This window comes from Brachycentrus maculatus, unplaced genomic scaffold, assembly GCF_059751285.1.
Source record: "Brachycentrus maculatus isolate JH-2025_06_01 unplaced genomic scaffold, ASM5975128v1 h1tg000572l, whole genome shotgun sequence".
Lineage (NCBI taxonomy): Eukaryota > Metazoa > Arthropoda > Insecta > Trichoptera > Brachycentridae > Brachycentrus > Brachycentrus maculatus.
This window is the reverse complement of record NW_028281312.1, coordinates 265617-285337: the sequence shown is the minus strand read 5'-3', so window position 1 is coordinate 285337 and position 19721 is coordinate 265617. Positions and strand designations below refer to the sequence as shown.

Here is a 19721-nt window from a genome sequence, read left to right as displayed (position 1 = left end):
ATTGTTATATACATGTTTACACGTAGTGCATGAAAAAGTTAACTGTCTCCAAAATGTATAGAAACTTTTTTTTTTAAATTTAACTAATATTGTTGATTTTGAGATCTGATCTTATTTTGACTATTTTGATCATATATTTGATTTAAATCAACTATAATGATTGACGGGTATATATGAGGAGATGCATCAACGTGGAATAGGCGAAGAATGTTTACAAAGACAGAGTGGTGTGGCGTTCTATTCTCTCTACCTACTCCTTTGGGGGAACGGCGTAATGGTTAGTTAATTAGTTAGAAACATGCTTATTATTTGGTTGCTAAAATATATTTTCGGTTCGTATTTTTAAGGAGAAAGCTATTTTTTATAACTTAGTCACGTTTACAAAATTATTAAATATAAATAAAAATATGTATTTTTAATTTACATTCGGTGGATGTTACGTTTACACGGTTGATGACAACTTCGACCCCATTATTTGGTCAAGCGGGTCAAAAATAATTAAAGCGTTTCATTTGTAAATAAATAAGTAAGTTTAAAAATTGGTTTCCAATGAAAATAAATAGTTACTAAATCTTTTTGATACAATAAGCCCGAGTCTTCACGGCACATAAATATATTTCTATGGTTTTTAAATCAAAACAATCATCTATGCCGCCGAATGTCAAATTGACATATTAAAATTTTATATTATTTAACTATTCAGATTGATGTTTTTGAACTCGTAGAAAATGGCTCAAAGTACTGAATATGATTCAAATAATGCATTAATTGATAACGAACATCTTGAAGTAGTGGAAAGCTCTAATTCGAGGCGCCACGGTAATGCATATTAAAACAAAAATACATATCTCATTTGTTTATTTTAATTATGCGTCTTACCTTATGTTTTTCTCATTTATTTCTTTTAAATATGCTTCTTATGCCTATTTATTACACCTGTTTATTGTTTTTATATTTTGCCATGTATTAGTTTCGGTTATTTAAAAAATTGTAACTTTAGTATTTGTGTCCAGTCTTTTTAACCTTAATCTCGTGTCCCAAAATGAGAAATAGCAATTACTCATCGGGAAAATTATATATATGATTTATGTATGTAATATGTTTTGAAAAAATAAACAAATAAAAATAAATAAATAAATTTTAAACTTATTATTTTATTTAATTATTTATCTTATAAAGTAACAAGAGTTTTTATAATTGAATTAAATTTCTAGACATTTCTACTTAACAATCTTCAAATTAATATAGCAGGTCTCTCCAATAAAGAGTCTAGGCTCTTGTGCTTGGAGTATTATTTATTGTTTATGATTGTAACTAACTAAATAACAAGCCATCACTTTTTGAATTATTTTTTTGAATTACCTAACGTCCAAGTGACTCTGAAATCTAGCTACGGCTTATGCAACACCGTTTATCATGTCCCTACTCAGGCTTCAACTTTAAAAGTTTCATAGCCTATGCCTACTTGTGAGTGGATTTACTCTTTATGTTTAAAGTTACTATAATTTCATGTAATTCATGAGGGAAAATTCTAGGCAAAAACACTCGCTATCTCGCTAGAGGCATGAAAATTCAACAAGCCATCACGCCGCTGGCCGCAGGGGTAGGCAGAGAGAATAGAATGCCACACCACTCTGTCTTTGCAAACATTCTTCGCCTCTTCCACGTTCATGCATCTCCTCATAAATACCCGCCGATTATAACGACTCCTAACCTGACCACTTTCAAATATTTGGCATACCTGATCGTGCCATGTTTTTCTCGGTTTTTCTCTGCTCCTTTTTCCGATTACATTCGCCTCATAAATTTGTTTTACCGTTCTTTCCTCACTCATTCGTTCTACATGTCCAAACCATTTCAACACACCTTTCTTAATTTTATCGATAATGCTTTATAATTATATTGATAATGCTTTATAATGTGATGCGAAGTGATGGGGCAAGTGAACAAAGCTGCAGCCATCTCAGGATGCCAGAAAAATGCTATATGGAAAAACCCTGAGATGAAGATCGGCAGCAAGATCAAGATATACAAAACTTGTGTCCGACCCATCATGACGTATGGAATCCAAAGTAGAGCAGACACCGCTGCCACAAAAAACACGCTTAGAGTGTCAGAAATGAAGACTCTGAGAAGCATAACAGGCAAGAGTCTTCGAGATAGATTGAGAAATGCCAGGATCAGGGAAATATGCGAGATGGAAGATGTCGTTAGGTGGGGAAGGCAACGAAGAAGACAATGGTATGCGCATGTGAGGAGAATGGAACCATCCAGACTCCCCCACATCGTACTGTACGGCCAACCCCATGGTAGACGACTCCCGGGCAGACCACCAAAGAGATGGGCCGATAGCTGGGAATCGACGTCGCAGGAGGCTAATCCCTCTTAAAAACAGGCCGTAAGGCCTATAATAACAAGAAGAAGAAGAAGAGAAGCTTTATAATTTATTTTTAATCACTTGTATAAATTTGTTTGTTCAAGATCTACGGAAGCAGTTAAAACTCTTGAAGTTATCCAATATGAGGGCTAAAAAACAGCTCCGAATGGCTATGAGAGTGAGATTCTTGAACAGAATCCGACTCGAAGGCCAAATTACTGAATTAAATTCACTCGTTTCTTCAATCAGGACAGCCTACATAAAAATGAACGAACCGGTAAGCAGAACAAATTATAATTGATGATGATGCAGGCGCCGTGGCGTAGTTGGACGCTCGACTGCGAAACTAGCGTCGCGGGTTCGATTCTCTTCAATTGCAAAATGAATTCAATAAAGATTTATTTTCAATTGGTCTGGGTGTTTATGATGTATTTTTCACATTTACCTTCCCTATCCTCACTATCCTACCTGCAGACAAGACTAATAGAGGCTTTGCGGGATATTCCCTTAAAAAAAAAACAATTAAAAAATAAATAAAATAGTATTGTTGTCTATCATACATTTGATTACATACTATCTAATAGGTTTTTTTTGCATTTTTGGACTAAGTAGAATCTACTTTGCGCGTGGCAACGAGGGTAGCCTGGAACGACTAGTTGTGATCGGTAGCCTGGAGGGAAAGAGAGGGAGAGGAAGATCCCCCACACGATGGACCGATCAAATTAAGGCAGCAGCAGGCACCTCAGTGGTTGGAGCGCTACGTGCAGCACAGTCAAGGGATAACTGGAGAAGAGTCATTGCTTCTGCAAGGGTCACAACCCTCAGCAATGAGGATTAAGACGGAGAAGAAGAAGAAGAATCTACTTAGTCCAAAAATACAAAAAAACCTACTACAATAAAAATGTCCCTTACTGTGTTCTGAGTTTGGACAGCCGACCTACAGACTTCTTCTTCATGAGCCCTCTGACCTCCACTGCTGGATATAGGCCTCTTCCGCATCTTTCCATCTCCTCCAGTCGGTTGCTGCTTGCAGCCAGTTTCTACCCCCCACAGCGACTATGTCGTCGGACCATCTCTTTTGGGGTCTCCCGACACCTCTTTTGTTCTCCCAAGGTCTCCATTGTAAAATTTTTGGGGTCCATCTATTTTCATATTATTTTTTTACATCTCATCAAAAATGAAGAAGAATATGGAAGTCTGGGCATTTACGGGGCTGACGACCGTCATAGGCTGGTTTAAGTGATCACATTACACATGTGTAACATTCACCAATTGTACCCATTATTGACTACCACACTACTCATTCTTGGAAGTTCTATATATATGACCCAAATTTCGAAACATTATTCTTGAATCACTAGAACTTCACTAGAGACATCTATTGGTGAGATGCAAAGAAGCTTTTTATTGAGCAGAAACTCTTTTATTAGTATGTGAGGTCCGAATCCTGGATTATAATCACACACATGAGAAACGCCAGAAAATATCATTTTCATTTTAATTATTTAAGCTTATAATTTCACCAGATCAAGTAATCTTGTCAAATCCATCTATTTTCTTTATATACAGAAATTTTTTTCTTCTAGCAAACAGACTGTGATAAGAATGACTTCCAGAACCCGGCAACCAAGTTATACCTCGAGAACAAGTCCGATTTCAGCCCGGAAAGTGCGGCTTCCGGCATATGCTCTCTGCCCGTGAAGGCCCGGGACTCGGAGTACAGGTATTTCTGCGACAAGTGCGACTTCAAGTGCAAGAAGCGCACCCCCTACGACATCCACGCCCGCCGCCACTCCGGGGAACGGCCGTTCCCGTGCCAAGTCTGCGGGAGGTCCTTCGTGGCCAAGTACGAGCTCAAATTGCACGCGGCGAAACATGAAAACGGGAAGCAGTACAAGTGTGACGAGTGCGATTATACGTGAGTCTTTCTTTTTGAATTACGCACTTATTCAATGTCTTCTTCAAACCCTCATCTGGTGCACAGGGCTCTGCATCATATCGGGAAGAGCTACCGCTACGCTGAACGATATCACGGAAACGCTTATAAGCGTTCTATTTGCTTACTTTAGGTAGAGCGCGAGAGACGCCTGCAAACATTGTACAGATGGGAACTGGGTGTTGCGGCTACTTGTGATTAGTATACTGAGGGTCGGGCGGCAGACTGCCAGAGTATAATTAGGGTCCTTTTCTATACTGTCGGTAGAGAGCGGGAGACGCTTGCGAGCGTTCTATTTGCTTACTTTAGGTAGAGCGCGAGAGACGCCTGCAAACATTGTACAGATAGGAACTGGGTGTTGCGGCTACTTGTGATTAGTATACTGAGGGTCGGGCGGCAGACTGCCAGAGTATAATTAGGGTCCTTTTCCATACTGTCGGTAGAGAGCGGGAGACGCTTGCGAGCGTTCTATTTGCTTACTTTAGGTAGAGCGCGAGAGACGCCTGCAAACATTGTACAGATGGGAACTGGGTGTTGCGGCTACCTGTGATTAGTATACCACCCTAATTAGTGCACTAATTAGGGTTGGGGTTGATGAAAAAACTATCCGCCAACAATGTGTTAGTTATATTTAATAGATAAATGTTAATTTAACCTTTTTTTCAGGACGTATCGACCAGACATGCTGGTGAATCACAGAGAGAAGCACTTTGGGATCAAGTCTATTGCCGACCCCAATAAAAGGTACATCATAATATTAACAACATTTTGAGTGTGTCCAAATACTTGTTCACAAAATCTGGATTATCCACAATTGCAGGAGTTAAAATAATATTATTTTTGACATCTCATCAAAGATGAAGAAGAATATGTAAGTCTGGGCATTTACGGGGCTGACGACAGTCATAGGCTGGTTTGAGTGATCACTTTACACACATGTAACATTCACCAATTCTACCGATGATTGACAACCACATTACTCAAATTCTATGAAGTGTGTAAAGTGATCACTTGAACCAGCCTATGACGGTCGTCAACCCTGTAAATGCCCAGACTTCCATATTCTTCTTCATCTTTGATGAGATGACAAAAAATTATAAATAAATTAATTGAAATTGAAAAAAAAATATTTTACCGCACATTCGTCTGAGGGATCGCATTTCGACTGAATTCAGTCTACTTTTATATTTTTTTTGTTGCAGAAATAAAATACTACACCGCCGTAAATTGTGTCTTGCCGCCGCCAAGGCCAAGTGTATAGCGTGCGAAAAACTGGCTGAACCTGATGAAGGTACGTCTGGCGTGGGAACCAAACGGTGTGGAAGTGATTTGGGCGGTATTAACCAAAGTATTGATGAAGAAAACTGGGCTAAACCGAGTCTACGGGAGAGGAAACACACTTGCGACGTCTCTTGGATCTGTGACGTTTGCGGAAGCTTGTGAGTAGATTGTAATTTGCTAACCTAACCTTACTTACTTACTTGAACCTAACCTAACCTAACCTTACTTTCTTTCTTCAGCCTTCGTCTTGTGTCCGGCATTGAACAAACCCCTCCCTCTTGGACTTGCACAGTTGTCTGTTGGACGCGACTCTCTTCCAGTGCAGGCCCGCCATTTTCCTAATGTCATTTTTAATATGGATCTCTCTTCTTCTTCTGTGTGTGTCATGTCAGGTCCCCCTGACGTCGACTATCACCTGAGAGTAATTGTTCTTGTCTCGGGCAGCTCTAAACGACGCCTGAACATGGCTGTCCAAACTCAAAACACAGTAAGGGACATTTTTAAACGCCGTTTAATTGAGACTAATTTTTGGAATTTCTAAATTCAGTCACATCACCCCACTACTTCACAAACTCCACTGGTTACGCTTTCCCGAAAGAGTTGAGTATAAACTCTGCCTACTCATGTATAAATCAATACACAATATGGCTCCAGAGTATCTTAAGGAGCTGTGTATTCCAGATGAATTGGTTGATAGAAGTCTCACGCTTCGATCGGCTACAACATCTGCAATGGGCAAAGTTATCTTACCAGCTCGTAACCAATGCACTAAATTTGGCGAGCGTGCCTTTGCTGTTGCAGGACCGACGGCGTGGAATGCTCTTCCACCAATGGTTAGAAATAGTGAGAGCGAGATGATCTTTAGAAAAAGACTAAATACACATTTGTTTGCTAAATCATTTCCACCATAATATTTTCCCCAATTCATTCACAGTGAAGCGCCCTTGAGGTATTTTTTTACGAAAATGGCGCTATATAAGTTATCCAAATTTATTATTATTATTATTATTTTATTTGTGGTACTTTTTTTTTTGCATTTTTTTGCATGACTAAGTAGATTGTACTTAGTCCAAAATGCAAAAAAAACCTACTATAGAAAAAATGTCCCTTACTGTGTTTTAAGTTTGGACAGCTGAATGCATCGATCATGATCCGTTAAAGAATACCAATTAACAACCAAATAAATTTTACTTATAGCCCTTTATTTGATTCAACGTCGGTTAAGCAAGATGTGTCAATATCCAATTCAAACCCCGCCCACTCCATTCATCCTACGAGTATATAAGCTGGTTCATTAAAATATTTAATCCTAGTGCATGTTTAACCTCGGCTCGTAACGCATGTTTGTGCTGAAACCTTTGGTGCATATTGGCCTTGGGTCGACCAAAAATCGCATGTGTTAAACATTTTGTGTAGTTTTAAGTGTGTAAATGGCGCTATGGTGGTGAAGGGTGGTATTGTTTGCATGCTGTGGTAGGGATTGTCCTGACGAAGAGACGGGTACGTCTCCAAACCGGTAGATATAAAAATATCGGTGAGTGGTTATATACTAATATTATTAACATTTTTGTAAAAAAATAAATAAGTTATACCAATTGTATTGATTTTGCCCAAAATGTAACTTTACAAAAAATTACAAGGATCTTTGCAATTTTTTGGCTATCGACCATCATTAATACAACAGCAATAAAATTTTAGAGATTTTTGTTTATTTTTTACAGTTTTAAGAAAAGGGAATCGTTGAACAAGCATTTGAGGACCCACGGCGGATTGAGACCGTACAAGTGTGACCAGTGCAGTTACTCTGCCTCTACGAAGCATACCCTCGTCATCCATTTGAGAAAGCATTCAGGTATTACAGATTACAAACAAAATACTGAATATTATTAACCTCTAAGCTGCTCGATTTCGAGTGTCAAACTTTCCGTCCCGTGCTGGATTATTTTACATTACAATATTTTTGACAAAAAAAGCATATTTTTGCCTATTTTTCGTGGTGAAACTTTCGGATATCCATCATAGATGTTCACAGTACACAATGCACTTTACTTATTATGTTTTTATGGTGTATTTACACAAAAATATTAACATTTACGGACTCGCGGCCTAAAGTATGGCGGCTGTATAGAAGACGCGGCTGTCGTATCTGCGGAGCACGAGCCGACCGGAAGTATTCACGATAAAGTTGACAGTAAATTAAAATAATTTTGATATTTTATGACAATAAATCAAAGAGAACTAATTTATCCATGCCTCGAACCAAATTTAAGTGCAAAAAATTATCCATAGGTGTTGATATAAGTACGTTAATTTGAAAAACGACTATGCATGCGATCCGCAGTCAACGGTACTTCTATAAAAAACGACAATAGATGCGACCCGCAGCTTATGGGTTAAACCATATCCTCTCCCTAGGTGGAACACACGGAGTCCACAAACTGTATCCAGGCTTTTCTGTCGGCTGCCAGCTCCCTTGCATCCTCCCAAGTCAGATCCGCGACACGAAGTTCTGACGAGAACTGCCTACGAATTGTCAGCAGTGGTCGGGAACCTGATGCCTTGTAAAAGAGGCAAGCTTGATGGCGGCTCTCGGGAGGCATGCGGAGTACATGGGCGAGCCAACTGAATCGCCTTTTCTTGACGACAGTTGTGACCAAGATTTGCTGCGTCCTACGCCTTATCTCTTCATTCCTCACAAAGTCAAACCAGGGTAATGTTAATTAAATAGTAAAGTGTAAAATCGCTAATATTTATTTTCACCACCCACCCCTCTGGGAATCGAACCCGGGACCTCCAGCACGGTAGCTAAGTACGCTAACAATTACACTACGGAGGCGTTATTTATTGTTTACTGAACGCATTAACTATCATTTTTAAGATATTTAAACTGAGTATGCACGGATATAAGGTTAAAGATTTAGACAACGTTAATTCAATGTGAGGCAGTGCCCTATGCACCGCTGGTTTTGCGATAATTTTGTGGTGTGTTTGTCAGGAGAGAAGCCGTACTCATGCGAGATGTGCAGTTTCCGCTGCTCCACCAAAGGCTACCTCAAGATTCACATGAACAACCACAACGGGATCAAGCCGTTTGCTTGTGCTCAGTGCACATACAGGTAATTCACCTCTCACTATGTCATCGACCCCTGGTATCTGATGCTCCTACTTTTTCCTTTTATTCTGATATTTTGTGTCGCATTTTTTAAATTTTTATTGTGTCGGGGTGCAACACATACAAAACTACATGTTGCTCATGGCGGACAGCATGCTTCTTGAAAGGTGCTGTTAGTTTCGATTCAATTATTGTTGCATAGATTTTTTATATATTTCCATTGTTTTGTGAAATAAACATATTAATTTGTTGGGTAATATATGTATGTATAAAAACACTCTAGAGAGACTGTTTGATAATGTCTTAATAAGACGAAACGCATCACGTATTAATAATAATAATAAAACCCTTATCCGCACCCCAATGGTGCATAGGGCACTGCGTCATATACACGCAGTGTTAACTTGATCGTTTACACATGAAGGAAAGGTGATCAGCCCTCCGCTTAAATACCTTTGTTTTTTTCCGAAATGGACAGGTACTAAACTTAATAAAGATATATTCTCAGATTATTTAGATGTAGTTAGAGGTAGTTTTTGTAAACTATATGAAAAATCTTCCTTATTATGTAAATGAAAAAATATATACAAAAAATGTATTTTTTAATTAATTGCAATCAAAGCGTAAACAACGAAAACAAAAAGCATGTTACCTTCATACATTTACATACACACATATATACACATGCACATATACATATACTTTATACATCTGTATCATATATCACATATCGCTCACTCCTTTCAACAACGTCATATATCAAAAATCGTCAATTTTCAGTTGTGCATGTTTTTGGAATGCCCAGAAAATGTACTATATCCCAGCAAAAGCAGCATATTTTTAACTTAGTATTTACCCGCTACAGGGCAGAAAGTGTTGTTTTTGCATTTTGAAGAAAAGGTATTGTTTAATGATTTTTTTTAAATAAACTAAATATTTTTCAAATGGAGAAATAACTTTCAGGTTTTACCTAAAAAGATCTGTTACACAGTAAAAAGTTCAATAAGTGGCTTGAGATTTATTTTTAATACTTTGTACTATATTTTTAAACTTTAAAAACGTTCTCCTGAAAAATCAGGTTTTTTTTATTTATGACGTTCTTGAAAGGAGTGAGCGATATATACATATGCACATATACATATACTTTATACATATGTATCATATATCACATATCGCTCACTCCTTTCAACAACGTCACATATCAAAAATCGTCAATATTCAGTTGTGCATGTTTTCGGGATGCCCAGAAAATGTACTATATCCCAGCAAAAGCGGCATATTTTTAACTTAATATTTACCCGCTACAGGCCAGAAAGTGTTGTTTTTGCATTTTTAAGAAAAGGTATTGTTTAATGATTTTTTTTAAATATACTAAATATTTTTCAAATGGAGAAATAACCTTCAGGTTTTACCTAAAAAGATCTGCTGCACAGTAAAAAGTTCCATAAGTGGCTTGATATTTATTTTTAATGCATTGTGTTATATTTTTAAACTTTAAAAACGTTCTCCTGAAAAATCACGTTTTTTGATTTATGACGTTCTTGAAAGGAGTGAACGATATATACACATGCACATATGCATATACTTTATACATATGTATCATATATCACATATCGCTCACTCCTTTCAACAACTTCATATATCAAAAATCGTCAATTTTCAATTGTGCATGTTTTCTGAATGCCCAGAAAATGTACTATATCCCAGCAAAAGCGGCATATTTTTAACTTAATATTTACCCGCTACAGGGCAGAAAGTGTTGTTTTTGCATTTTGAAGAAAAGGTATTGTTTAATTATTTTATTAAATAAATTAAATATTTTTCAAATGGAGAAAAAACATTCAGATTTTACCTAAAAAGATCTGTTGCACAGTAAAAAGTTCAATAAGTGGCTTGATATATTTTTTTAATACATTTTATTATATTTTTTAACTTTAAAAAACGATCTGAAAAATCAAGTTTTTTGATATTTGACATTGTTGAAAGGAGTGATTGGAAGGGGATCAGGACCGTTGACGCGCTCTTTAGAGCTGCCCGAGATAATGACAATTACGCTCATGAAATAAGTATGTATACCCCTAAATATTTTCAGATCTGTGGATTCATGCAAACTGTCTGCCCATACAAGGACTAAACACGGGATTGGTCAAAATGTAGAAGCCAACAACTCCGAAACATCAGGTAAAACATTATTGCACATGACATACAACATTCAGCATTCTACCCATGATTGACAACCACACTACTCAATTTTTTGTAACTCCTACATATAGTATAATCTCTTATTTATTGTTTCGGCATTAACTTTGTGGTAAGACATATTACAATGATTAAAGAATACACTTGTTTTTTACCACTTGAGTTTTATTATGGACTGCATGTTTCAGAAGTTAAACTTCCATCATTCAGATCTGTATAATAACTAAATATTAGTTATTATACAGACCTGAATGATGGAAGTTTAACTTCTGAAACATGTAGTCTATAATAAAACTCAAGTGGTAAAAAACAAGTGTTTTCTTTAATCATTGTAGTATAATCTCATGACGCTGTACTTATGAGCTCACATGAGCTATGTATGGTGGCATCTATCAGAGGCGTGCCTGCCATGTAGGCAGAAAAGCAGTGCATACTTAAAACATTTTTGCACATTACATACAACATTCAGCATTCTACCCATGATTGACAACCACACTACTCAATTTTTTGGAACTCCTACATATAGTATAATCTCATGACACTGTTCTTCTGCTCACATGAGCTATGTATGGTGGCATCTATCAGAGGCGTGCCTGCCATGTAGGCAGAAAAGCAGTGCATACTTAAAACATTTTTGCACATTACATACAACATTCAGCATTCTACCCATGATTGACAACCACACTACTCAATTTTTTGTAACTCCTACATATAGTATAATCTCATGACACTGTTCTTCTGCTCACATGAGCTATGTATGGTGGCATCTATCAGAGGCGTGCCTGCCATGTAGGCAGAAAAGCAGTGCATACTTAAAACATTTTTGCACATTACATACAACATTCAGCATTCTACCCATGATTGACAACCACACTACTCAATTTTTTGGAACTCCTACATATAGTATAATCTCATGACACTGTTCTTCTGCTCACATGAGCTATGTATGGTGGCATCTATCAGAGGCGTGCCTGCCATGTAGGCAGAAAAGCAGTGCATACTTAAAACATTTTTGCACATTACATACAACATTCAGCATTCTACCCATGATTGACAACCACACTACTCAATTTTTTGTAACTCCTACATATAGTATAATCTCATGACACTGTTCTTCTGCTCACATGAGCTATGTATGGTGGCATCTATCAGAGGCGTGCCTGCCATGTAGGCAGAAAAGCAGTGCATACTTAAAACATTTTTGCACATTACATACAACATTTAGCATTCAACCCATGATTGACAACCACACTACTAATTTTTTTGTATCTCCTACATATAGTATAATCTCATGACACTGTTCTTCTGCTCGCATGAGCTATGTATGGTGGCATCTATCAGAGGCGTGCCTGCCATGTAGGCAGAAAAGCAGTGCATACTTACCCATGTGACATATAAAAACGCAGTACCTACCCTTCCTTACTGAGTAGTACCTAGCTTACTTTACTACCTACCTCTACTGCCTGCCCTAATAAGTTCCTGATACATACTGTATATTTGTATTATGTTAAAGGCTTTAGCCGTTCAATAAATAAATAAATAAACTTTCATACATATTGATTTTTTAGTATCACAATATGTTCCTTATCCGCACCTAATGGTGCATAGGGCACTGCATTGACGCAGCGTTATCTTGATCATTACTTACATGAAGGCAAGGTGATCACTCTTGCGCTTCAGGAACCAGTCCAGGGTAATATTAAATAAATATTACAGTGTTATATCACTAATATTTATTTTCACCTCCCCCCCTGGGAATCGAACCCGGGACCTCCAGCACGGTAGCTAAACATGCTGACCATTACGCCACGGAGGCGGGCAATATGTTCAGTAAGGACACAAAATGCCGAACCCTCTTCTAGTGGAACGGAAGGTCTGCTGATGACAGTCAACAGTCCGCCTTCTCCTGAGGAGTGCAACGTGGTTTCCTCCCAGCAATGGGCAAATGCTGACAAGTTCCTGATTGGCCCATACTAAATTATCCCTCCTGTTCCCAACACAGATTCAAAAAAAACATTTCTTGAATGTTTTTCGCAGATACTTTGTGGCACATTTTATAAACTTTATTCTTCTCCGTCTTAATCCTCATTGCTGAGGGTTGTGACCCTTGCAATGACTCTTCTCCAGTTATCCCTTGACTGCGCTGCACGTAGCGCTCCAACCACAGAGGTGCCTGCTGCTGCCTTAATTTGATCGGTCCATCGTGTGGGGATCTTCCTCTCCCTCTCTTTCCCTCCAGGCTACCGATCACAACTAGTCGTTCCAGGCTATCCTCGTTGCCACGCGCAACGTGTCCAAAGAACTAGAGAATCCGTCGGGTACAGATATTGGCCAGAGTCAAGCCATCCAAGCGTAGTTCCTGGCGAATGGACTCATTGGTGCGTCTAGCTGTCCATGGAATTGGGAGCATGCGCCTCCAACACCACATTTCGAAGGCATCAATTTTTCTCCTTTCTGATGCTTTTGTAGTCCATGTTTCAGCAGCATAGAGAAAAATGGAGTGGACCAAGCTCCTGACAAGCTTCATCTTGGTGTTGTTACTCTTTGTAACTCTGTATAAACTTTATAGTACTCTATAAAACAACTTTGTTTAAACCACTTTTTATTGATACACTTTTTCCAACCGATTTCGACAAGAACCTTGCCATCGTCAGGGTTTATGTACTAATTCTGAAACATTGAAATACTCATAGTTAGGTTTTAGTTAAGATGATGACAAGGTTCTTGTCGAAACCGGTTGGAAAAAGTGTACCAATAAAAAGTGGTTAAAACAGGTGTTTTATTTTTAAGTTAAATAAAACATGTTGATTTAGCTAGAAGAAAAAAAATTCCACTCAATGATCTATAAACCTTGTACATAATAAGCAAGGTAAATGATAAATGTTTCTTTTTCTTTTAACCCTCATCCGCACCCAATGGTGCATGGGGCACTGCATCGTAGCGACGCAGTGTTCGTTAATCTTGATCGTTAATTGCATGAAGGCAAGGTGATCAGCCCAGCGCTTCTTGTACCAGTCCAGGGTGATATTAAATAAGTATGAGAGTGAAAATCGGCCATATTTATTTTGACCCCTCTGGGAATCGAACCCGGGACCACCAGCACGGTAGCCAAACGCACTGACCACTGCGCAACGGAGTTGGATATTTAATAATAAATGTAGTTCCCATCTAAAAAAAAACTCTAAATCATTCTCTATGTACATCACTGGTATATATATATATATATATATATATATATATATATATATAGAGCCATCATCTTTATTGTATTTATGTATAATTTTAGGTGGTCTGTTCGAGTGCTCGACTTGCAAGAAGACGTTTGCGGCGGAGCTGGCGCTCAAACGTCACGAGGCGCGGTATCACCCGGCCGCACAAGCGTGCCACTTGTGCGATTACAGCACAAGCGTGGCGCAGGAAATGAAGAGGCACAAGAAGACGCACGATAAAGGACACATATGCAAAATCTGCAACTATAGGTAATTCAATTCAATTCAATTTTATTCAAGAACAAAAAAATTAATATACACAAAACAAACAATATTCAAGGCGTAAATATTAAAAGTAAGCAAGAAGACTTAAAGGTGTAGAAGATTCCCGCTTCGGAACACTCCTTCAAAAACATGGAACAGATCAATATCCAACGTTCTACATAGTGGTAGCTCTTCCTATAGGCAGGTTGGTCCTGTGTATTCCTATACATAATGGGAAACAATCTATGTCGACGCTGTCTTAGGTAACTATCGGGAACATACAGACCAATGCTCCGGATAATTTCAGGATTATCCATCATTCATTTAGTTTCATTCATTCAAACCCATATTCACACCCCAATGGTGCATAGAGCACTGCATCATATAAACGCATTGTTATCTTGATCGTAAACACATGAAGGAAAGGTGATTAGCCCTCCTAAGTTATATTTAATTATTATTAATAAAATACTAATTAATAATTGCGTTTGTATTTTTTAGGACATCACAATCTTCAGTGTTCCTCCGGCACATGGAAACCCAGCATCCCAACACAAGTACAGAGTACAGTTTGCATAACATGAGCCTCCCGACAGCTGCTCCGGGCGTATACGGCATCAATCCCGTCATCCTGAACATCCCCGCCATGCAAGCACCCAGGAACCAGGCGGAGCCGTCGCCGCACGGCGTCCCTCCTCAGCTCACCCAGCAGATCTTCACCAACCACGTGGGCGGCTTCTATTGGAGCACGCACTGAAAATGTGCTCTCTGCTGCCCCTTTGTCTATATACAATATCGCTCACTCCTTTCAAAAACGTCATAAATCAAAAATCGTCAATTTCCAGTTGTGCATGTTTTCAGAATGCCCGAAAATGTACTATATCCCAGCAAAAGCGGCACATTTTTAACTTAATATTTACCCACTATAGGGGAGAAAATGTTGTTTTTGCATTTTGAAGAAAAGGTATTGTTTAATTATTTTTTTAAATATCCTTAATATTTTTCAAATGGAGAAAAAACCTTCAGGTTTTACCTAAAAAAATCTGCTGCACAGTAAAAAGTTCAATAAGTGGCTTGATATTTATTTTTAATGCATTGTGTTATATTTTTAAACTTTAAAAACGTTCTCCTGAAAAATCAAGTTTTTTTATTTATGACTTTTTTGAAAGGAGTGAGCGATATGTTGAATGCTATATGGTGAATATTGCAAGTGTGTAAAGTGATCACTTGACCAGCCTATCATATATCAGTATCAGGTCATAAGCCCTTAAACCAGGTAGTGACAGGGACATTGAAAACATTCAAATGTAATTTCAAAGTTAAATTGGGATAAAATTTTGTTTCACATTTTCTATTTGTTCATAAAACGAAAACAAAACAAAAAATGATTGGTGAGTAATATATCCAAAATAAAACAGGTTTGTTGGATTGAATTCTTCATTTATTTATGTATATGTTAATACGTGACGCGTTTCCTCTTCTTAGGACATTATCAAACACTAGGAGTGTTTGATAATGTCCTAAGAAGACGAAACGCGTCACGTATTAACATATACATAAATAAATGTAGAATTCAATCCAACAAACCTGTTTTATTTTGGATATATTACCCAACAATTCAATATGGAATTCTACCAACTGTCTGCAGTTACAATAAATAACAAAAAATGATTTGCTATGTATGGTCTGTCAGGAAGCCTAGATGCTTCCGTATCAGGGACAACATTTAAAAAGATCATAAGCCCTGTAAATGCCCAGACTTTCATATTCTTCTTCATCTATGTTAACTCCCAAGTGGAGTTATCCAGATTTGGGAACAAGTATTTGGACACACTCAAAATGTTCAAAATAAAATAACTGGTCAAATTATCTTCAACTGCTTCTAAACCATTATCCGCACCCAATGGTGCATAGGGCACTGCATCGTAGCGACGCAGTGTTATCTTGATCGTTACTTACATGAAGGCAAGGTGATCACTGTTGCGCTTCAGGGACCAGTCCAGGGTAATAATGTTAAATGAATATTATATTGTAAAATCGCTAATATTTATTTTCACCCCCCGCCCTAGGAATCGAACCCGGTACCTCCAGAACGGTAGCTTAACACGCTAACCATTACACCACGGAGGCAGACAGATCAAATTAAGCTACATAAAAAAAATTAATAATGTTTTCAGGCATTTCCCAATATGCGAATATAATCCAGGGTGCAACACATACAAAACTACATGTTGCTCATGGCGGACAGCATGCTTCTTGAAAGGTGCTGTTAGTTTTTATTTCATTATTGTTGCAAAGATTTTTTATATTTTCATTGTTTTGTGAAATAAACATATTAAATTGTTGGGTAATATATGTATGTATAAAAACACTCTAGAGAGACTGTTTGATAATGTCTTAATAAGACGAAACGCATCACGTATTAATAATAATAATAAAACCCTTATCCGCACCCCAATGGTGCATAGGGCACTGCGTCATATAAACGCAGTGTTATCTTGATCGTTTACACATGAAGGAAAGGTGATCAGCCCTCCGCTTCAGGTACCAGTCCAGGGTAATATTGAATAAATATGACAGTGAAAAAAATCACTAATATTTATTTTACCCCCCTTGGGAATCGAACCCGAGACCTCCAGAACGGTAGCCGAGCATGCTGACCATTACACTACGGAGGCGGTTATTTATGTATTAACATATACATAAATAAATGTAGAATTCAATCCAATAACCTTGTTTAATTTTGGATATATTACCTAACAATTCAATATGGAATTCTACCAACTGTCTGCAGTTACAATAAACATATTAAACATGTACTATCTCTTTTATTTCTTTTCCATTTAACCAGACAGAGACTTAGCGGCGCGTGGTCGGGTACAGCTATTATAAAATAAAAGACAATTTTGTTATCAATTATAATTTATTTATTCTCAAGAAAATGAGACAGGCATATACAATGAACACACTTCTCGCCTTTCACTAAAATCTTCTGTCATACAAGTTCCCTACGTCAAAGGCCTTTTGATTTTCAAAAAAAAAATTATAAAATACAAATTGAATTGAGCACCTCGATTTAAAAATTTACAAACAAAACAATAATCCCGTCTAGGGAAAAAAATTAACTGAGAAAATTATAGTTTTATATCGGTAATCTAAAGGCAAAGGGGTATATCTGTCTCAGACCAAATTTTACAGGAGAGCAAGAACAAACGTGTGAAATTCAATAACTCATCCATTTTATGTATTTTTACTTACTTTACTTTCTTGTCCGCCTCCGTTAGCACGCTCGGCTACTGTTCTGGAGGTCCCGGGTTCGATTCCCAGGGGGCGTCAAATAAATGTAAGTGATTTTTTCACTGTAATATTTATTCAATATTACCCTGGACTGGTACCTGAAGCGGAGGGCTGATCACCTTTCCTTCATGTGTAAATGATCGAGATAACACTGCGTTTATATGAAGCAGTGCCCTATGCACCATTGGGGTGCGGATTAGGGTTTTATTATTATTATTATTATTATTACTTACTTACTTATAACCCTTATCCACACCCAATGGTGCATAGGGCACTGCATCGAATTGACGCAATGTTATCTTGATCATTACTTACATGAGGGCAAGGTGATCACTCTTGCGCTTCAGGAACCAGTCCAGGGTAATATTAAATAAACATTACAGTGTTAAATCACTAATATTTATTTTCACCCTCCCCCCCTGGGAATCGAACCCGGGACCTCCAGCACGGTAGCTAAACACGCTGACCATTACACCACGGAGGCGGACTATGTATTTTTATATGTATCTTAAAAAAAAGTAAATAAGTATTGCAACTACAGCTTTATGCTTTTGCCAGATTATGGAATACAATATTTTAGACATTTTGTGGAATTAACTTAGAAAATGAACATTTTACAGATATACCCCTTTGCCTTCACACTACCGATTTTGAGTACATAGTATACGGTTAGATTCTGAATTTTTTTAACTCTAGATAACTAAACATTCGTCCATGTGACGGCGCCCTTCTCCGTAAAAGTCAAGTGCACTTACTTCCCTGCACCCCGCACCCGCCAGGCTTTGTTTACGGAAAAGTGATTTACTATCAAATGTCTCTTACATTCATTCCTAATAAACCAAACTTAAGTGTCATGTAGTTTCGTCTGCCTCCGTAGTGTAATGGTCAGCACGCTCGGCTACCGTTCTGGAGGTCCCGGGTTCGATTCCCAAGGGGGTAAAATAAATATAAGTGATTTTTTCACTGAAATATTTATTCAATACACTGGACTGGTACCTGAAGCGGAGGGCTGATCACCTTTCCTTCATGTGTAAAAACTATCAAGATAACACTGCGTTTATATGACACAGTGCCCTATGCACCATTTGGGTGCGGATAAGGGTTTTATTATTAAGTGTCATGTAACCAGTCACTATTTTCAATAAATACTTTTGATAAAAAAAATTAAGGCGATACTGGAATGATCATGTAAACAGAATGTCACATGACAGACTTCCACGTATCGCACTTCGAGGAATCCCTGAAGGACGCAGACCCCCGGGCAGACCTCCGAAAAGGTTGAAAGACAGCTGGGAGTCAACATCCCAAGAGCTACAAGCGGAGGCATAAACAGATCTTAAGGATCTAGAAAAAGATGAAGATAATTTTCACGTTTTTAATTGCGTAGTCCGCCTGACGAATGTTTAGTTAGTATGTATCTACGAATATAGTTTAGTTATCCAGGGTTAAAATCTAGTTAAAATTCTACAAAATTTTCAACCAAGTCGTAACAACATTTAAGATACAGTAAGACTCTGTTACAGTAAGGCTGGTGTAATTATTATACAGGTTTTTCACTTAATGCGATCCCTCAGACGAATGTGTGGCAAAACGATGTTTGATAGATGTTCGAATGATGAAATAAGGAAAGAATGTAAGGCTGAGATAAGCATTATCGATAAAATTAAGAAAGGTGTGTTGAGATGGTTTGGACATGTGGAGCGTATGAGTGAAGAAAGAACGGTTAAACAAATTTATGGAGCGAATGTAGTTGGAAAAAGAAGCAGAGGACGACCGAGGAAAACTTGGCACAATCAGGTATGTCAAATACTTGAAAGCGGCCGGGTCAGGAGTCGTAATAATCGTCGGGTATGTATGAGGAGATGCATGAATGTAGAAGAGGCAAAGAATGTTTGCAAAGACAGAGTGGTGTGGCGTTCGATTCTCTCTGCCTACCCCTGCGGGGAAGCGGTGTGATGGTTAGTTAGTATTTAGTTAGTTTTTTTCACTTAAAATTGGACATTTTTTAAACCAAATTGAATGCCTTACAAATCAAATTGGACATGG

The 19721-nt window shown here is 37.9% G+C and overlaps 1 protein-coding gene across 1 annotated transcript; it reads left to right on the top strand.

The window, feature by feature from the left end:
* Window positions 1-657: 657 nt before the first annotated feature.
* On the top strand, window positions 658-15728 carry LOC148301358 (uncharacterized). Its single transcript, XM_088273393.1, has 10 exons — window positions 658-819; window positions 2482-2654; window positions 3964-4295; window positions 4980-5057; window positions 5516-5752; window positions 7316-7446; window positions 8590-8710; window positions 10799-10887; window positions 14192-14384; window positions 14880-15728. Exons 1-10 carry the CDS (start codon window positions 729-731, stop codon window positions 15133-15135), a joined length of 1701 nt encoding a protein of 566 aa, XP_088129519.1. The 5' UTR covers window positions 658-728; the 3' UTR covers window positions 15136-15728.
* Window positions 15729-19721: the final 3993 nt, after the last annotated feature.

Excerpts from the sequence above, each read along its gene's own strand:
- LOC148301358 (XM_088273393.1), top strand. The coding sequence starts at position 729 with ATGGCTCAAAGTACTGAATATGATTCAAATAATGCATTAATTGATAAC. Across the intron at positions 820-2,481 it reads CTCTAATTCGAGGCGCCACG|ATCTACGGAAGCAGTTAAAA; the intron begins GTAATGCATATT and ends TGTTTGTTCAAG. Across the intron at positions 8,711-10,798 it reads TGTGCTCAGTGCACATACAG|ATCTGTGGATTCATGCAAAC; the intron begins GTAATTCACCTC and ends AAATATTTTCAG.